Here is a 13780-nt window from a genome sequence, read left to right as displayed (position 1 = left end):
CAGGCATTGCAGCAGCCCAAACCGACTCCTGGCGTGAAATGGTTGAACCTTATCCTGCAAACTACACTAATAATATTAACGTCAGACGTTAATGCTGACGAACGTGCGCACGGATGTGCATGCACGTGCATTTAAAAGGCGTCTGCGTTTCCTGCTGAGACTCTGGAGGTGCTCTCGTCTCCCTGAGCCCAAGGGCGGCTGGCAGACATCGGTGCCTGCTTGCTCCTCCGTGCACGCAAGCAGGACCCACGGTGCAGGCTACAGCACTCGGCCCTGGGCAACCCTCGCCGCCCCACGACCAGGCATGAGAGGTGCCCCATCTCCGGGTCCCTTCCCAAGGGAGACGACAGGGAAGGGTTGACAAGGGCTACCTTGACACTTGTGTGACTGCTGGCCGTGATAGCGCTCGCCTTGGATAAGGAGCTACACGTATCCTCAGCTCTTGGCCTTGGCTTGAACTTTAATTAGATGACACCTGCCTTGCACTGACAGCTTTGGCTTTGCCAGGGCCTGCAGGACAAAGCGCTCTGGCCACCACAAACCACCATGCTATGGGCCACCATGCTCCTTGAGGGCAGTGAAGAAGGAGAAGAAGAGCAGAGGCCTGCTGGGTGCTCAGCAGTTCACGGGGTGCATGTCCTTGCCCTCCAGGCCCTACTGGAGACAGCGAGCGTGGCTCACTCGAGCACAAATGGAGGATGCACCCAACATCTCCCTTCCCTCACCTCTGCAAACCATTACAAACTGCTGCAGCAGAACACACACGAGAGGTCGAAGCCCCGAAAGGAGGGTCTCCTCCCCTTCCCTCTCCTCATCTGGTGACGTGGCCAGCACAACCACAGACAAGGTTGTCACATGCAGATGAGACATCACAAGAAACTGCCTCTTTAGAAAGGATGGGGGGTGAGCACCTAGTCTCCTAAAAGCTCACAAACAGGCTCCGGGTCACCAGCCATCACCTGCCCTCCACTCACATCCCACCGGTCAGGACAGGGATGGCTCCTCAGCCCCAGCTCCACAACCCTCCGCACGCACGGCGAGCTCGAGGTCGCGCTGGCAGGGACACGGCCTCCGCAGAGAAGGGGCAAGAGCAGCCAAACTCCTTCTTGGCAAAGCCCAATCCAGTCCTCTTTGTGTGATTGAGGTAATATCAAAAAAAAAAAACAAAAAAAAACCCGCAAGGGATGAAGGAAAGAAACAAAGAAATGGGCAATATTTACTCGGGGCAGAATTGCATTGTAAATCGTTTAGCACAATTGTTTTCCACAGCCTTTCCAATGAAGCGTCAGCTGCTCTTTAAGGATGAATGGCAAAAATTTGATCTGAATAACTACAAATGGAGAAATTAACTGCTAGGTTGTTTTTCCTGCCTCTTCCCCAGAGCTAAAAACCTGCTGTGGGAGGCTGAGTGATGTAATCGCAGGCAGAGCATCATTTCCCAGCTGCTGAGAAGATCTATTATGGCCTAAATTAAATATAAACACCGATGAGATAATCTCTTTTATCTCTAAAGGTGGGAAAAGGCTACTTCATGCCTTTTCCCAGCAACTACTGCTGGGCACTTTAAACAAGAAAAATACCATTCTTCCATTGAAGAGCTACTGCCTGCAGGACAGGCTTGGGCAGGGAGCGCTGGCATTCCCACGGAGCAGGGGAGGACCAGACCCCAGCCAGAAGCCCACAAGTTTGGCTTACACCAGCTCTGCATCTGCATGACTCTGATTCCTTTACTTCAGTTTGATGAAAGCCAAACAGTGCTCATCTCCTCAGGGCTCCCGTCATAAATCACATTATGTGCAGCAACTCAGACTCCGCACGGTGGCCTGAGCCTCCTGGCCAGAGAGCCTGGATCCAGCCCAAGCGCCTGGCCAAAAGCAGGCCCTGCCCAGGGAAGGCGGGCAGGAGAAACTGCTTTTGCAGGAGTTGGTCTAGGATGCCTCTCCTTGCTCCCTCACCCAAGTCACACCTTTCCCCACCACTCTGAAGTCCCCGATGACATGGAGCCAGCCCCTATGGTCACTGCTTGGGAAACACCAGCTCACTTCATTCACCACCGAGAAACCCCAGACCCAGAAAACCCAGATTTTACACTGCTCTCCTCAATCTGTGAGATGTGACCTGCTTCATCGCTCAGCTGGAACCACCAAGCCTCTTTTCAGCGCTGCCAATAAAAGATGTGGTCTCTTCATCCTCCTTCTCCAAGGCATGGCCCAGCCATGCTTTTCACTGCTGTATTATGAATTGTTTATAAAGAGTTAAAAAGGTTATTAGCTCTTTTAATAAATGATTAATCAATTACGGGGTCCACCAGGTCAACAGCTTGCTTATAAGCTTCTCCTGTGTTCATCCATAACATTGGCTACAGCCTCTGGGGCCTGCTTGCATGGGTTTCTAACGTGCTCATACTGCCTAGTAATCTCTTAGTGACCCTGTCTAAACTACTCGTACAGGTAGAGTTAGGAAAAAGCAGGATGCGTTTGTCAGAGCGGTAATGAATAGCGCAATTGCACCACCATGTTTCATTATCTCCGGGTGGAAGTGAGAGGTTCCCAGGCCCCCAGGTCTGGAGACAGAGGGATCCTGCAGGAAGGGGAGCGGGTCATGCTGCCCCCAGGGCTGCAGGGAGCAGGAGGAGGGCTCCGACCTCCCGGGGCTGCAGAAGAGGCAACAGGGAGCAGAGAGGGGCTGGGATTATCTGCGAACGAGTTAATTAAACGGTGGCTGGGGAATAGCGGCACTCCGATTAGACTTGTCTCTTTAATTAATGCCTCGAACAAATTTCCAGAAGAGAAAAGTAGACCAGAACTGGAGTGCTGTGGGAATGGCAGTTAAAACGCTCTAGCTATATGGTCAAGAAAGCCGTTTATTGCCCTCTGCCTCTTGTAGCCCTCTTCCAGGTCTCCTCTGCAGGGACTCTTTCTGTCCGTGGAGGAGAGAGAAAAGGCTCATTGGAAACCAGCCAAGGGTAGAAAGGAGCTTTGGGGAGGAGGGAGACAGAAAACTCAGAAAGGGAGGAGGGGAAAGGAAGGAGAAGAGGATGATGGAGGAAGAAAGGAATGAGAGCAAGGAAAATAAGAGTGTCAGCCTTCGCAAGCAAAGTGCAACGCAGGCATGAGAGATCCTGCACAAGTCAAATCTCTGTCATTTTTAGTGAACTGGCCTCGACAAGAGGCTCACAGATTTACTGCTCAGGGATACGACTGGTACGTACCAACGAGCTGGTATAGGTGGGGTCGGACGTATCGTCTTGCAGGTAGCGTGAGAGGCCGAAGTCTGACACTTTGCACACCAGGTTACTGTTAACCAGGATGTTCCTGGCAGCCAGATCGCGGTGAACATAATTCATCTCTGCAAGGTATTTCATCCCGGCAGCAATTCCTCTGAGCATCCCCACCAGCTGGATTACTGTGAATTGCCCATCGTTTTGCTGTGAGCAGAAAGAGCAGGCACCAGGGTCAGTGAAAGCCATCTGAAACCATTACGGGCAGGTTCTTCTGAACAGGGACGGGCACAGAGACGTTGCTTTGCGGACCGCGTCACTCCCCCATCCTATCTGCGAGAAGCAGAGCTCCTCCAGAGCAGGGCTTCTCCTCCAGCTGCTCCCCTTGCTCCTGCTGCCCACCCCAAGCCCACTGCCAGCACCCCCAGATCAGCCCACCAGGCTTGGCCACGACACCTCTGCTCCGCCACCTGCACAGCGGGTACCTGGCAGCCTCCGACATTTTTCAGGCCATGATTATTCTTTTTCCAAATCCCTCCCCGCCTTTTCCACTCGCTTGCAGGAAAGCCAGCGCCCCAACACCCTGTGCTCCCTGCAAGACTGAGGGATCCCTACACCGAGGGAGCCTCCATGGAGCAGAATCGATGACCTACTCTTCTACCTTTCTGAGCAGCCGATGTGCTAATTAATGCTGCTATTTTTACATCAAGGCTGAAATTAGGCTTATAAGTTACCTGGCTTCTGAGCTAAGGAAACTGAGTGGATTTACAGGACTGGATACCAAATTCTTAATGGTTTTGCAGTTTTCTTTGAAGATCTCAACCTAAGTGGTTTACTCCATTTTTTCCTTCCTCTGTATCTCTTTCCCTCCTCCCTCTCCTTCCTTTTCTTTTCCTTCTTCATTCTTTTTTCTTGCCACTTTTTTCCATGCTTCTACCTTCTTTGCAGGTAGGTGCTGGCACCTTGGCTCTCTTTCCCCTCTGACATAGCAGGCTGGCTCCAGGCGCTGCCCCACTGCGCACCCATGAACCAGTTCCCATCCGTGCTGGAAACGCTGCTGAATGGCAACAGAGAACACGCTCCCAAATCCCACAGCCCTGCCAAAACATCCCCCCTTTTGCCAGCGCCAACCATTCCCATCACCTTGGCTGAACGGCAGTGCTCGGCCCTCCTTACCCGCAGGAAAGAGTCCAGGGCCCCGTTTTCCATGAATTCTGTGATGATCATGACAGGCCGGCTTTTGGTCACCACCCCTTCCAGCCGAATGATGTTCGGGTGGTCAAACTGCCCCATGATGCTGGCCTCGCTCAGGAAATCCCTCCGCTGCTTCTCCGAGTAGCCAGCCTTTAACGTTTTGATGGCCACATAGATCTCCCGCTTGCCGGGCAGTTTCAGACGTCCTTTATATACTTCTCCAAACTCTCCTGCAATTGCGAGACCATCCACTACCACCTTCTCCTCCACATAAAACATTGCGAAGAATAACAGTACCATTGAGCTGCCTGCTCTGCAAATCAACTAGCTAATAAACATGAGCCAATTAACAGGTAAGCAGTGCTCTGCTCTATAAAACCACCTGCCTGCCCTCTTTCAGGGGGGCAATGTCTGCTGTTGAGGACATATTTGGGGCCAGCACTTAGTCTTCTTCAGGGAGAGCTAACATTTAAGACCTGCCTCAAATATAAAGCGGTAGCATGGCTAATCTTTGTTTCTTTTTTGCACATCACTTATCTTGGATGGGAAAATAACTGGGTTGTTTTCATTTCTGCACTCTGATTTAAAATACAGAGAAGGCTTCCTGTCATTACACTCAGACAGCTTTTCCTTTGCCAAGTCAAAGTCTGCCTGTGGACGGATTATGTTTAAGTCAGGTTTACAGCCGCTTTGCCTTGATGAGCAGCAAAAGGCAACTGATACACTGCTGAACTTGATCCTGATTGAAACAGCTCATTGCTTCTTTGGAGCTTCCCTGCAGATTTTCTTCTACTAGTATGACACAGTTATTTAAAAAATTGAAATAAAAGCAGCACAGATGATACACAGATAGGTGTATATATACATATGTATGTGAATATGGCACAGGCTAGCGAGAGATCTAACTTTTCCTTGTTATCTCTTCAAAGCTAACTAGAAAATCCACAAAAGTCAATCAGTGATAAGTTAACTGAGTTTTTCCAAACCTCAGTTTGGAAGCCTCTCAGAAGAACTTCCAGAGGTCTGGGTTTGAGGCAGGCACGGGAATATGGTCTCATTTCAGCTGAAGGAGATAGGTGAGCCATAGCCAGAGGGGTAGGTAAGGCCCAGTGGCTGTTGGGCTTATCGCTGCTCATCCAGGTACCCGCAGCAGGTGGGAGGCACAAACCAACCTGGTGTCCCCCAATCCATCATAAATTCAGGAAAGCCTGATGTCTCAAGGCTTCCTTGGTGGGTTTGGCTTAAATGCCACACTTCAGGGTGAAGGACTCCGCGTGCATATGCAGAAAATCACTACGGGTCTGTGAGCGTCAGCTCCGGCAAGGCAGAAAGGCTGGGAGGGACAGGCAGTATGGGAAAGCAAGACACACCTGCTCCAATGACTTCTTCAATCTTCACAAAGGATACATCGATCTCCTTGGCAAACTCGCGGACAGCCTCGTTGGGGTCCTCATAAGTGAAGGGGTCAATGTAGATCTTCATCCCTGGAGACCCTGGTCATGGGAAGTACAGGAGAGGTGGCAAAAGGGAGAGAAACGCAACAGCAATTACTCCATGGTCAAGAACTGTAGACCCCTCTGTCCTCACGCTTTCTCCTCTCCACGTCAGTTAAAACTGCTATTCCCTGTGCTCTCCTACATCACCTCCATAGCTTATCATCTCCCTCTTGTCCCCTCGTTCCACCCTACCCTCAATTATATCATCTCCTCTTACTGGTGTGACCTCCATCTCTCCTCCATTATCTTTCCTCTTGCTCCTCTTATGGAAATGTGGAGCATATTACTTATAAGCTGACAGATTGAGACCAGTCCACAGAGTGCACGCGGGAAGCTGGAGCAGGCCATTATTTATCGACAGCACACCAAGCGCATTAGCAGCCGAGTTGGGTAGAGCTGCAGGTAGGTATCAATATTTATCAACGTGACACCTTTCCAGAGCGGAGGCTGGTGCTAAGGTCAGGGAAGGCGGCTTGGGCTCAGCACTTGAAAGAGATGAAAAAAGAGATGAGAGAAGAGGGGAAGAATAACTAGGTGAGGAAGGAATGGCTGAAGGAAAGAAGCAAAAGAAAAAAAAAATCACCTCTGAGACCTGCCAGGTTAAAAAATAGAAAAACGATTGCAAGAAAAAAGGGTGAGGGATCATAACCACAGGGGAACAAAATACCATGTGCATGGAAAGAAGACAGGAAAGTACATCTCACACATCACAGCTCTCCCTGCTTCAGCTAACGTGACCGCGAGCTCTTGGAGGCAGCTGTGGGCTGCTCTGTGCTGAGCTCGGTGTAACAGGACCCTGCTCCAGCCTGGCAAACACACAGTAAATAAAGGCAACCATAAATACAGAAATGGGGGCTCTTAGGTGAGAGGAGACAGTTGTGCAGGGGCCAGGCAAGCCCTCGACAAGGGCTGCTGATGCGCCAGGGAAGGAGAGCTGGGACCACCACCTCCAACGCAAGGCACAAGGCTTGCGACACAAGGCATAAGCAGAGCTTCAGAGACTCTCAAGACCGGTTTAAATATCCCAGAGCTTAAAAGCCTCCTAATAAATGGTTTTTGGGGGAGCCCTCTGCTCATTTTTGAGCTTTTCAGGTTCCACCACATCAGGTACTCAAGTTTCTTCTCTCCACGAGCAGGGAAGTGGGACTTTTACTTCCAGCAGGAGCTTCAAGTATTACAAAACACCATGACTCCAGGACCTGGGGCTTTAAACGAAGATCAAAGAGCCATGCCGTAAAACCAGGAGGGCTGGCAAGTCGGCATGGATTTCTCCAGCTCTCTCCCGCCTCTGCAGGAGGGACGGGCCTTGCTGCAGACTCCCGGTTTGCCCACGGGCAGCGGGTCCAGCGGGGAGCCTGTCCCCGTCTCTGCTTCCAGCATCCGATGGGCATTCGGCTCACCGGGGTGCACTTACAAACCCAAACTACAATTAGCCGGTTTTACCACGAGGCAAGCGGCAACTTTATGAGGCTTCGTGCATTACTTGGGAAATATTTATTTACCCAAAAAGGCCTTTGATAGTTTTGTGACTGCTACTAAATTGACAGAGCGGAGCAATTATAATCAAAACCTGTACGGCCGGATAAAACCCAGGCTTGCCAGCGCCGCGGACGAGCGTGAGGTCCCTCGCGCGCCCGGCCCGCTCCCGCGGCCCCGCGCCGAGCTCCGCGCAGCCTCTCCGCCGCCGGCACGCGGCACAGCAAGCAATGGCTATCGATTGCGTTAAGAGCCGTATCAAGGCCTGAAATCCCGCCAGGCTGGCGCTTCCTGGGGCGTTGCTAAAGCTAACGCGCCCAGGAGCTCCCGGATTGCCGGATACCCCCCGCGCGGCTTTGCGCGCTCCGCTTCGGGACTTGAAATCAGCTCCTGGCTTCCTCGGAGTTTGCCAGCAAGTAATTCGGAAGGAGCCACGAAATCCTAGCGATTGGGTAAAAAAAGCGAGGGGACGGTGCCGTTTCACCACGGCACACTGGTGGAAACAGGACGCAGAGGGAGACCGCTCCGGCCCCAGGATTCGGCAGGGACGAGGCAGGAGCGACCTCGTCCTCCAAAGGGGCGTTTTGGGCGAAAGCCTCTAAGCCTCCAAGGCCGGCGATGAAGACCGCAATGAAGCCATCTGTGCATCTCCCACTTCATAAATCCCTTTACGGCTCTGTCTCATACGCTTTAACGGCCCCATAAATTTTTTTACAGGAGCAGCTGATGCTCCAGCTAGGATTACAAAGGGATTTACAGGATCATAACCGCGACTGACTTACTGATCCCAAAATGGAATAAATAAAGGAGAAAATCGTGCAGAAGTTTCCTGCCCCCTGCCAATACCGGCTGGCTTTTAGACACCCTCTGGTACGCCTGGCAAGGTGCCCGCGGGCTCTCCCCCTCCGAGGAAGGAAACTACTCCTTCGGGGCTCTTGCCTAAGAAACAGACCGTATTCCTACATGGAGAAACCCCCTCCAGAGCCCAGCAACTAACTGAAGATAGAAAACCATCCTTATTTATGTTTGACCAGGCTTTCTCCCTGAGGACACTGGTAGCAGTGACACTTGGGGCCACCCAGGGAATTGAAATTTCCACTTCCCCTCAGAACGGGTGCGCTTAGGGCACCCACCTAAACCTATTCGATACCTCCGGAAATCTCAGCCACTCGCTGGCCATCTCCAGGCAGACAAAAACTGGGCTGTTCAGAGGGGAAAACACCGGGAATTCGAGCATAACATCGAAGGAAATCAATGCTGAGCTTTCCTGCAAAGAGTTCCTTAAAACAGCCCGGATACTCTTATATTATGGCATCAGGCCATTTACTACTGCCTTAGACAACAGCAAGTTATTTATCACTTTTAGAAAGTCGAAGCACTCCGTGCGGTGACCCTGACTTGCCAGGGGTGTTAGATCCCACCTGCCATAGGTTTTTTTTGGTGTGTGTGAGTAAATATCACAGGGTCGGAAGAGAGAAAGCCTTCGCAGCGTCTCGCCTGCCGAACCGCTGTGATTTCGAACGCCTGGGCACTTCCCATATTTACGCTATCTCCAAGCGCCTTGCAAAGCAGCGCTGGAGATAAGGCCCAAGAAATTACTGCCAGCTTTTGACAAAGTCTGGACCGCAGCTAAATCAAAAATTATCAGCACGAGTCCTTGCCGGGAGTACACACCGGTCGCTCCAGAAGGCTCCCTTTGCAACCCGCGCTGCAATGACTTGATATAAAATTCCCAGCCGAGACTCTCCGAAACTCTCTGCCCCAATAATTACAGCTGCTATTTCCGGGGACACGTCCTTGCCGGCGTGGAAACGTGTCGGCAGGACACACGTCGATGGGAGTCGTGGGCGCACGCTCGCCCAGCACTGGATTCGGGCATCGCCGCGAGGCGGCTCATCCAAAAAGCGTCCCCAGGCCACCGCAACGCCTCCGTCCGTCCGTCCGTCCTTCCCCCGTCCCAGCAGCCTGCCCCGGGAGCGAGCGGCGCGGCGCCCTCGGGAACGGCAGAGCCACGTGAGGAGCGGGGGCGAAGCACTGCGCAGCTCAGCAAACGGGTTATTCGTTCCGGTGGAGGCACTCGTTCCTCCATCAGCTGCTGGCCACAAATTTCCCACCTGTTTTGCTTTAGCGGGTGCAATAACGCAGCGGCCGGAGCCTCTCTGACCTTGGAAGAGTTTTCCCGCGAGCCCCAGAGCCCGGGGCTTTCAGGCACCACGTGCTTTCGGGCACCAATACCCCCATCGCCCCGCTTTAAAAAAATAAATACGGAGATCAGGCTCGGTAATTTCCTCCCCGTTTCTGAACGCCCCCAAGCTGCATGCCAGCGGCCAATTCCAGACGGACTAGGAACGCACAGAGGCCGGGAATGTTTCAAAACGGGTAGGAAACGTGAAAAAAGACCCAGCTGCAGCGTGGCCCTGAGGTCAGGCACCGCGGGAAGAGCCGCGGCGGAAAACATCCCGGCCGGCGACACGACGAGCCGCCAGCAATGCTCTCGCTCGGGGCCGGTTCCCGCACACGACCCAGGCCGGCTCCGTCTCGCCCGCTAGGACCGCGCGCGCCTCTTCCAGCGAATAATTCTTCCTCGAGCAAATTTCCCTGCCCGTCACCGAGACAAAGTGCTGCTTTTGGAGGCGCCAGCGCCGAGAACGCGTCTGAGGGCCAAGGAGAGGCTGCGAGGAGCGCTAACGACTTGCCGGACGAGGGTTTAGCCGTTAGGCGTAAATAAATCTCCCCCGCCGCCGCCCGCGGCGCAGGGAGGCAGAGGAAAGAGCGAGGAGAGGCGCGGGTCCATCGTATTCAAGCATCCCCCAGCGACGTTCGGGGAGCGGTTTAACGTTTGCTCCGAGCTTTACGGCTCACCGCGACACCAGGCTCACGCCCAGCCGTCCCGGTGTAGAGCTGAGGGGGTCGAAAGGGGTCTTCACGCGGGCACGCGTCTCTCCGGCCATCCCCTCCGCCTTGGCTCCTCCGCTCACCCGAGTGCTTTTACTGATTCTGCTCCCTTTCGGAAGGACCTAACCCCCCCGCCCCTTTGGATATCCCCTCCAAAACGAACAGCAAAACCCCGCCAAGGTCACGCGCAGGGGCTGCTCCGAGGCAGCAAACTCGAGGTTAGATGAAAGGAAGAGGCAGCTTTTACTCCGCCCCACGCGCGGGTTCCTCCTTGCAGCCTAAGCAGAGGCTTGCACACAGCTCCCCGATCAGCCGTATCGATCAAGTCAAACTGAAATTAATCCCCTCCGTCCTCCGCACCGAGGCCTCTGAAAGGACACAAACGCGCCTGGGAGGGTTCTCGAGGAAAGCGGAAATTGGATTTCACCTGCTCCCAATTTTCTCCCTCATTTCCCGCTCCGCTTTCGCCGCCTGCCCCACTTGTGAAGGCACTGCCAGTGCCCGTAATCCGGAGAGCGCCGGCGAGGAGCTGCCTTCGGGCTGGAGACGCTCCCCGAAACGCCCGGGCACCGCAGACGGCGACTGCTTGCCGCTGGCTCGGGGCGCGGGCGAAGGCTGCGGCGCCCGCAGAGGCTGCGCGGCAATTCTGCACCGGCCGAAGCGGCTGCTTTGCTAGTTTATTATCTTTCCCAACAGAGATAACGAAGGCCGGCGCTATCAGGAGCAGCGCCCGGGCTCCGGAGGGGCGCCTGAGCGCAAGGGACGCTTTCGGCATGCGGGAGATGCCTGGGATTTACGCGGGTCCACGTGCCGCGAAGGTTAAGGAAAGCTTCTTACGACGAAAGAGAAGTCCCTGCGAGCTCCGCGCTCGGGCTCCCGCGTTCCTTCGCCCGCCGGCTCGGCAGCCGCACGCCGGCGAGCCGGCCCGGCCCGGCCCTTGGCGAGGCATCCCCGCCTCGAGCAAAGCGCGGCAGGAGCGCGGCTCCGCCGAGCTCCTCCGTGGAGCTGCACGGCCCCAAAGCCCTGCGCGCGCCCCGGCCGCAGACACCCGCGCGGATTTGCGGCACGACCCCCCCCTTCCGCCTGCCCCGCTCCGTGCTTCTCCCGCCGCTCACCTCGACCGGTGCTGTAGTGCTGCAATTTATCGCTGTAAACCGCCTCCTTGCTGTAAGCGCGCTTCCTAGGGGAAAAAAGGGGGGGAAAACCAGCCTCGTTGGAGTCACAAGCAAGCGGCTCGCTGCAGCCCGGAGCCGCTCGACGCGCCTCTGCGGCGGAGCGCGGGGAATCGCTGCGTTTAGCCGCCGCGCCGCACGGGAGAGCGGTGCCTGCCGCTCACGCCGGCACGCCTGGCACCCCGGGGCGCGTGCGTGCGTGCATGCACACCGCCGCGCGCGGGCCCCCGCGGGCACGGACACCTCCCCTTGGTGACCCTCTCCAGCTCTCCCCGCGCTGGCGGCACGCTGCGCACGGTGGCCGCTCGGCCGACCCGGCTGCTCGCCGGGGGTTGTCCCCGCTCCGAGCCCTCTTGCACGCCGGGGAGCCCCTCTTCCCTCCCTCCCTCCCCACGGCCTGAGAAACTCAGCCCCGAGCGTGCAACGGGCACCTGCTGCAGACGATCGAAATAGCCACCAGTGAGACGATGAAGACCACGCCGGCAGCAGCGGACCCCGCGATCAAAGGCAGCTGCTCTCTCAGCTCCGACTTGTAGTCATCTGCAAGACAAAAAGGACGGGGTAAATTCTCCCTTGCGCGCTCAGCCCTCACGAAACGAGAGCAGCGTGCCAGGAGCGGGCTCTGCCGGGAAGAGCTCCCGCGATGCACAAGCTGATTTCGAGGGTACTGCTCCGAGAGGACGGGTGGCAGGACAAGGTGCTCCTGGAAGAGCATGAGGTTCAAGCATGCGATGAGACACATGCTGAGTTGCACGGGTAGGGATCACCATGCTTGGCTCGCATGTGTTTTGGGTTAAATATATGGAAGAGAAGGTCCTAGGAACAAGGCCAAACCAAGAGCGTTTCAGTCCAGTTTCCCAAAGAGATGAAGGTTAGGGGGCGGCTTTGTCCATGCCTGTTTGTCTGTGTGGTTTCTCTTCCCTCAATAAATTTACACCTCTTGGACCTGTTGGTCAACTGTATTTGGCACAGGGGTCTCAAAGGCATGAAATTCCTACAAGTTCCCTAAAAACAGGCAGAGAAGAGACTCTATTAATAACCAACAGAGCTGGGGCAGGCTGCACCACGAGCTCACCCGCATTAGACACCAGAGAATCCACGCTTAAGCCAGAAACCCGGGAGAAGGCAAGCACCTTTGGCCTGTGTCTGCTGCAAACTGACTTGGTTCCACACCACGAAAGACGGTACCAGCCGAGTGCTTCTCCTTAGCGGCAGTAACCACACCACCCTCTTGACCCCTGCTGCTCTGCCTCGGCACCACACCGCCTCCCTGCGGAGCCACCCCGCTCCATCCTCGGGCCGTTCCCAGGGTGGAAGAGGGATGGGAGAGGGAAGACAGTACCTGATCTGGCTTCTCCCTCACTCATCACCCACCTGGCTCTCACCTGAGTTAAAGTGGCTGGCTGCGAACCTCCAAAAAGATGGAGAACAATAATCTCAGGGCAAAGAGAGGAGACAGCAGCTGAAGACAGGATTTGAAGGGAGATGGAGATGGGGGCCAACCTGAGGAACCCAGGGCACAATTGCTCTTCCACAGCCCCGCAAGGTGAAGCTCCTCCAACGGGAGCCCGGTCTCCTGCCCTTCCTGCGCAGTAAGGTAAGGGCAGCCACAAGCTAGAAGAAGAAGCCATTTTATTTTGATTTCTGTATCTAACTTAAGGCCATCTTAAAGCTAAGGTGTAAAAGGAAGTCCATTGCTCCTTTCTGCCTGCAAGGCAAACCTGGTATCCTGCGGAGAAGGCTGCAGGTGAAACAGGGCTTTCGCTTCTGCGGCACACAGCGAAGCAGCTGCAATAGAGGCACTGATTTACCATTTCCAGCACCAAAACCCTCCCCAAAACACACCGCTTCCGCGCTCTGCTCGCTGCAGCTAGACCTTGTTAAAACAAATTGGACAGGTGCAGGCAGCGACCTTGTAGCTGTGATGGGATTAAAAACCGGGAGCGGACCCGAGAGTAATATGGTCAGGATAGAGATTTGCATCGGATTTTGCTGTAAACCTCATCTAGTGAAAGGCCGTTTTATTTTGATGTTTTTATCTAACTTAAGGCCATTTGAAAGCTAAGGTGTAAAAGGACGGCAGAGTAAACAAGAAACAGGCTTGACCTTTTTATTTTCGTGCCTGCGTAGTGATATCTAACTAATGGATGGAGACAGCACAGTCTGCCGTGTTGGAGATGGGACACGTGGATTCCGGACTATCCCCGGAAAAGTTATTTCCCACCTCTGTGCATCTCCCCCGCTTCTGCCCTCGCCTGCCCTGCCCGTACGGTTGGCGGTACGGCTGCCTCGGGCCACGGGAGCGGGCAGTGCGGGGGACCCTGCTT

At 54.7% G+C, this 13780-nt stretch overlaps 1 protein-coding gene across 4 annotated transcripts in view; it reads right to left on the bottom strand.

Moving 5' to 3' along the window:
- Positions 1–13780, bottom strand: part of EPHB1 (EPH receptor B1) — a 119372-nt gene that overhangs the window by 19203 nt on the left and 86389 nt on the right. For all 4 annotated transcript variants that reach the window (XR_010885061.1, XR_010885063.1, XR_010885062.1 and 1 more), the window contains exons 8-12: positions 11885–11993; positions 11397–11461; positions 5785–5907; positions 4397–4644; positions 3212–3427 (exon numbers count right to left, since the gene is read on the bottom strand). Coding sequence is in view for 1 of the 4 variants with exons in the window: in XM_067302053.1 (XP_067158154.1) it covers positions 3212–3427; positions 4397–4644; positions 5785–5907; positions 11397–11461; positions 11885–11993 (761 nt within the window). In the remaining 3 variants the exon portion in view is untranslated. The remainder of the gene's footprint in view (positions 1–3211; positions 3428–4396; positions 4645–5784; positions 5908–11396; positions 11462–11884; positions 11994–13780) is intronic.

Source organism: Apteryx mantelli, chromosome 9, assembly GCF_036417845.1.
Source record: "Apteryx mantelli isolate bAptMan1 chromosome 9, bAptMan1.hap1, whole genome shotgun sequence".
In the NCBI taxonomy this organism is placed as follows: Eukaryota; Metazoa; Chordata; class Aves; order Apterygiformes; family Apterygidae; genus Apteryx; species Apteryx mantelli.
The sequence above is the reverse complement of the archived record's forward strand: the minus strand, read 5'-3'. Positions and strand labels throughout refer to the sequence as shown.